A 5,328-nucleotide genomic window follows, 5' to 3' on the forward strand; every position below is an offset into this window, starting at 1 on the left:
GTCAGACCCGACTTTCTTGACCAAAGTGGAACAAGTCCATTTTTGCTGATGACATTTAATAGCAAAAGTAAGTTTTCTACTGTATCAGTTGTTGGATTCGAAAATTTACTTAATAGACCCTGCAAGAGGGACATATTTCTAAATAAACCTTGAGTAAAGAGTGGTAATTTAACAATCCATTAATAAAATATTTCTTTATTAATGCCCCTTATCCATATAAAAAGGGGAAACACACCAGTCGTGGTCAATATTCAAATTATCTAGATCGAATTGATCTCGATGATTCATTGTGAAATCTTAACAGGGAAGAATTGTAATAAATTTTATCTTGACAATTTGAAAGGGCGCGGGCGCGGGCGCGGGCGCGGGCGCTAAGTCAAGTCTAATAATTCTCGAAGAAAGTCAATCTTTAACTATTATTCACAATGTGAAACTTCTATTTAAAGGTATTCTCATCTTTGCCTGAGTCATCTTTTCATACCTTCTCTCTTCTTAACCTTCATCAACTGCTACTAATCTTCTCTCTCTCTCTCTCTCTCTCTGTCGCTCCATTATAAGAGTAATATGGAGATAATTTCCAGTATTTCTAGTCCATTTTATGGGAGCTTGAAGAGACACTGGAGGAGGAGACGGTATCAACGTCTACACAGCGAAGTAACGAATAGGAAGAATGTGAAGCTGGTGAGGTTCGGAGGAAATACTCGGAAATTCTGGAAGATACGAGCGATACCAAAGCTAAGGCTGAAGATTTTATCACCAATCAAACTTTTTGCGAGGTTTCGGGATGCTTATGTTAATATGATGCTAGGCTTGGCAAATAATGTTGGATCATCGACCAATGGATATTTTTTCGGAGGGAAGAGAATTCCCAAGGCTCGAAACGTCCCTGTGGTTTCTCCTTCTGAGGAATTTGAGATGAGGTTGCGTTATGAAATTTATAGGGCTTTGATGGCTTCTCGTGAATTAGCTGCCTATTGAAGAACCATCCCAACTGTAATTGTTCTCTTAATTTCTTTCTTGTATTTCAGTTTTTTATTTGATCTTATGGAAAGATGGGTAATGGTTCTTTCTATCCTTCTTTGTAACAATAGTAAAGGGGTTGACGGGTCATGGGTCGGTGTAAGTGAAAAGGGCCTTTGATTTTTTGAATTGAAGATTGTAAAGATGTAAATACGTCCGCTTTGTGTGAAAATAGCCATATTTCATTCCTCTCTCTCTCTCTCTCCCCAGATGCATGTGTTTTAGTTGTAGGAATTACTACCAAGCATTTCGCTTCCAATTAGAAATTTCACTTTCATTTAACGTTTTTGATCGTAAAATAGTTCAACTTCTAATCTTTGAAGATGTTCCCATTTTCGATGTAGACTCGCATAACTAATTAATAGGTTTTTTTCAAGTTCTAACCATTATTTCTACATATCCAAACAAGAAATCAAGGATGGATTATTGGGCATTTAATATTGAGAAATTTATCAAAATGGTACAATTTTCATAATTAATTATCAAAATGGTAAATTGTAATAATTAATTTCGAAAACGATAATTTTACCGGAATTAATATCTTTTACCAAAATAGTAAAAACAGTAAAATGTAAATTTTTTTTACCGAAAATGCATTTTTTTATTTTACATATGTATTTATCATTTTAACCTTAGAAATAAATTAAAATCCAACTAAATCTTTCTCTTTTTAATCTTCCCAACACAAAATAGAAATATAAAAGAGGAGATGATTTTTTTCGTAATTTTAGTTAAAAAATAAAAAAGTGTATTTTTGGTAAAATTTTTTTTACATTTTACTGTTTTTAACATTTTTGTAAAAAATATTAATTTTAAAAATGATAAATTATCGTTTTCGAAATTAATTGTTACAGTTTACCATTTTGATAAATAGTCGAAATGTGGTGCATGTTTTGATAAATCTACCTTTAATATTTATGGAGGACAAAAATTACACATGTGTCACTTAGGAATTCTAGCCAGCAAACAAGATTTGACCATTTAACCTTTAATAGGAGTGATGTTGATGTTAGAATATATTAAAGTCCATAAGCCCATTCTCTTCTAGTAATAATTTATGATACTTTTTTCTTTTTTTACTAAGCAAAAGAATGATTGAATTGATATAACAAAATATACAAAGGACTTGATCCTAAATTTACAAATCTAAGATGAGGAAGACCCATCTTATCCCCTATAAATTTCTTTTTAGCCAAGAGAGGGAGATGAAGAAATGAAAATTGAGGAGGACGGATTACTTATAACTTCGATCGCAAGAGCATCAACTACGAAATTTTGTTCTCTTCATGTTTACTTAACTTTCCAAGCAATGATTGAGAAAACTCTATTTGCTCGGAAGAATAGGTGCTCTAGGTTCTAAGGTAAAGCCGCACCAACTAAACCCTTTGCTAGGAGAGGATCGAGAGTTCGATGATGACCTCGGCATTTGATCACTTAAAGTTTTCAAGAGTGAAAGCTAGAACTTTACATTCAGCTTCATTGTTAGAAGAATGATCGAAAAAACCAATAAGCCGCATCAACAAAGTCCCCTTTCTCATGTATTGAAAAACATTCTAGTGCACTGTGTTGAAAATTAAAAGTAACATCCATTATTAATTTACTATTAAAGCATCTTGACATGCTTTTAACTATGTTTATGTGGTAGTTATACGTCTTTATCAATTTGATTTGGCCTAATTCCATTATTAAATTACTCACAACCAGCATCCTATTAAATTAAAAGGATTCTGATTTCAAGTGCTCGAACTACCATCATAATTTTAAATCCTATTTAGTTATAACGATTCTCCTTCTTAGTGATTTTTAATTTTAATATTTGAATTTAGAACAGTTACACCCGAACTAATGGGTAATATGAGTAAAGATGAGTGTATTTTAGTCAATCTGTTTACATTGAATCTTCCGTACAGGCCAAAATACATGCTGTTGGCGGTGAATGAATCCAAATCCGTATTTTAATATTATATATATATATATATATATATATATATGATTGGTCAGACCCGACTTTGTTGGTCAAAGTGGAACAAACCCATTTTTGCTGATTACCTTTTGTAACTAAAGTCGGTAAGCATTGTTATGATCAATGGGGTTCTAAAAATTACTTAATAGACCTTATAAGAGGGGCATATTTCTAGATGAACCTTGAGTTTTGGTGTAATGTCTTAGACATTAATTATATCCCTCAAGCGATTCTGATTGATGGTTAAGTTTGGATATTTAAAAGTAATTTTTTTTAGATAATGATTCTTGAAATTCAAGAATACTATTAGATTCGTATTGAAAAATTATCCAAAATAAACTATAAGTTTGCGAAAATCGAAACTTAGGATATAAACTTTTTAAATAAAAATAAAATAAATTCAAAAATGATTTTTATGTCCTTAAAACACTATAAATATCAAATTTATGTAAAATTTATAGATTTTTCATTCTGTTTTCTAAAACAAACCCTAGCCTTAGCCTCTCTAAAGATAAAAGAATCGATTTGAGGACTGTAAAACGAGATTCAACACTCGACAAAGGAGAATAAATATTTTTCTCTTGTTAAGGATTTCGCATAGATCCAAGGAGATCGTGATTTTTGTCGAAGAGGAAAAACGAGAGATCTATTGGGAGTTGATCTCAGAATTATTGAAGTATAGAATATGCTAAACAAGTAGAAATTCTTCCCTTTTACCTTTTAGTTGCTAAATTTTTAGTAGAAAATCGTTTTACATCCAAGAACTAGATTTGAATTACAATCTATGGGCACATTCTTCAAAGAATCATGCATGATTAAATGATTTCAATCTTTGATCTTGTTTTTAAATTGTAAATCTTGTGTTAAAAGTTAGAAAAAGAATAGATTTATTAGTTTTAATTCATGAATAATTGAGAAAAGTTTGAAAATGATTGTAGGCAAGTTTGGAATAAAATAGAAAATGACATGAAAAATTATTACACTCGGTTGAATCACCCATCTTCCCACGAAGGATCGTAAGATGTACTCCTCTCGAGTTCGGTGTACCCAACCTATCGGGGTTACCACACCGTCTCGGTGATCTCGTAAGGATACGGCTGAAGGATGTCAACATGGACGTCCTGACATACGGAAGACTATACTCTACGGTAGACAACCTCCTCATCGAACGATGTACGCAGAAGCGTATCGAGGAAGGTGAAAAGAAGTCCTTTTATCTAGGACAAGACGTCTGCAGACAGTTCGGAATCTTAGACCAGCCTAGCTCCTCGAGAAGAGGATCCAAGAAAAGCAAGAAAGGCGTGTCGAGGAAGCCACTGTACCGAGAGTATAAGACGAGAAGGCGACGGAACAAGACTACCAAAGGTAGTAAGCGCGACGACGACGGAGGTCGACGCGACAACGGCAAGGGTCCTCGGTGTTTCAAGTGCCAGAGGTTCGGGCACTACGCGAAGGACTGCCGGAGTAGCGAGTCGATGGTTTTCCCCATCATCATATGTACTTTTCAACATCTTATTTTCTTTAAAAACATTTAAGTAAAATAATATTAAATTTTACTTTAAGTTCTTTAATGAAATTAAGGATTATCCCCCCTCCCCCCCCCCCTCAAAATTGGAAATAATGGGAATGATTTAAAATTTTAAATCTCTACAGGTCAAAATCTAATTTTTGGTTTTAAGAACAAAATGTAATTTATAACACTTTCGTCATATTTTCCAATCCCAGTATCTTTTACTTTACTTTGAATTAAGCTGCAAAAATTACATGATATCAATATATTTACTTAAGGCTTTCATTCTAAAAATTCATTTTTATGTTTAGAGAACTTTAAAAAAAATAGCTTTTTCAACATTTGTCAAATTTTAATAGCTTTTCACAATTTTAATTATTTATGATTTTACCGTGTTTTCCGAGTCTTTTTTACTCAATTAAGACTATAATACGAAATTGGTTGATGCCTTAGAATCACAAACACTTCATAGAAAATATATATTTTGATAGATACGTAAGAAGATAGATGTTTTATCAATGAATTGATGAATGGATAGAGAGAATCTATGTTCTCAACTGATTAATAGGATAATGTCTCCATACTTATGCAATAGCTATCTCACACAGTGCATGAAAAATAGATAAATGAATATCTCACATTCCCACGACCACATGAGATATGATTGATGGATAGATTGATTGACAGATGAATGTCATAAGAGGGCATTACCATATCTTATTTGTATTTTCGATATAAAGAAATTAAGAGTGACGCGTTGCTATGCTTCCGGATGTGACGAGTCAATCTAAGATAACACTTGATGTTTTATTTTCTTGGATAGTATGGGATACCT

General features: G+C 32.7%; 1 protein-coding gene across 1 annotated transcript; it reads left to right on the forward strand.

The window, feature by feature from the left end:
- The first annotated feature begins 564 nt into the window (after nucleotides 1–564).
- LOC147381128 (uncharacterized) lies at nucleotides 565–978 on the forward strand. Its single transcript, XM_086430819.1, has one exon. It carries the CDS (start codon nucleotides 565–567, stop codon nucleotides 976–978), a length of 414 nt encoding a protein of 137 aa, XP_086286945.1.
- The last annotated feature ends 4,350 nt before the right edge of the window (nucleotides 979–5,328 follow it).

Source organism: Akebia trifoliata, unplaced genomic scaffold (genome assembly GCF_017979445.1).
Source record: "Akebia trifoliata isolate Shusen 1 unplaced genomic scaffold, ASM1797944v1 Contig00738, whole genome shotgun sequence".
In the NCBI taxonomy this organism is placed as follows: Eukaryota; Viridiplantae; Streptophyta; class Magnoliopsida; order Ranunculales; family Lardizabalaceae; genus Akebia; species Akebia trifoliata.

Excerpts from the sequence above, each read along its gene's own strand:
- LOC147381128 (XM_086430819.1), top strand. The coding sequence starts at position 565 with ATGGAGATAATTTCCAGTATTTCTAGTCCATTTTATGGGAGCTTGAAG.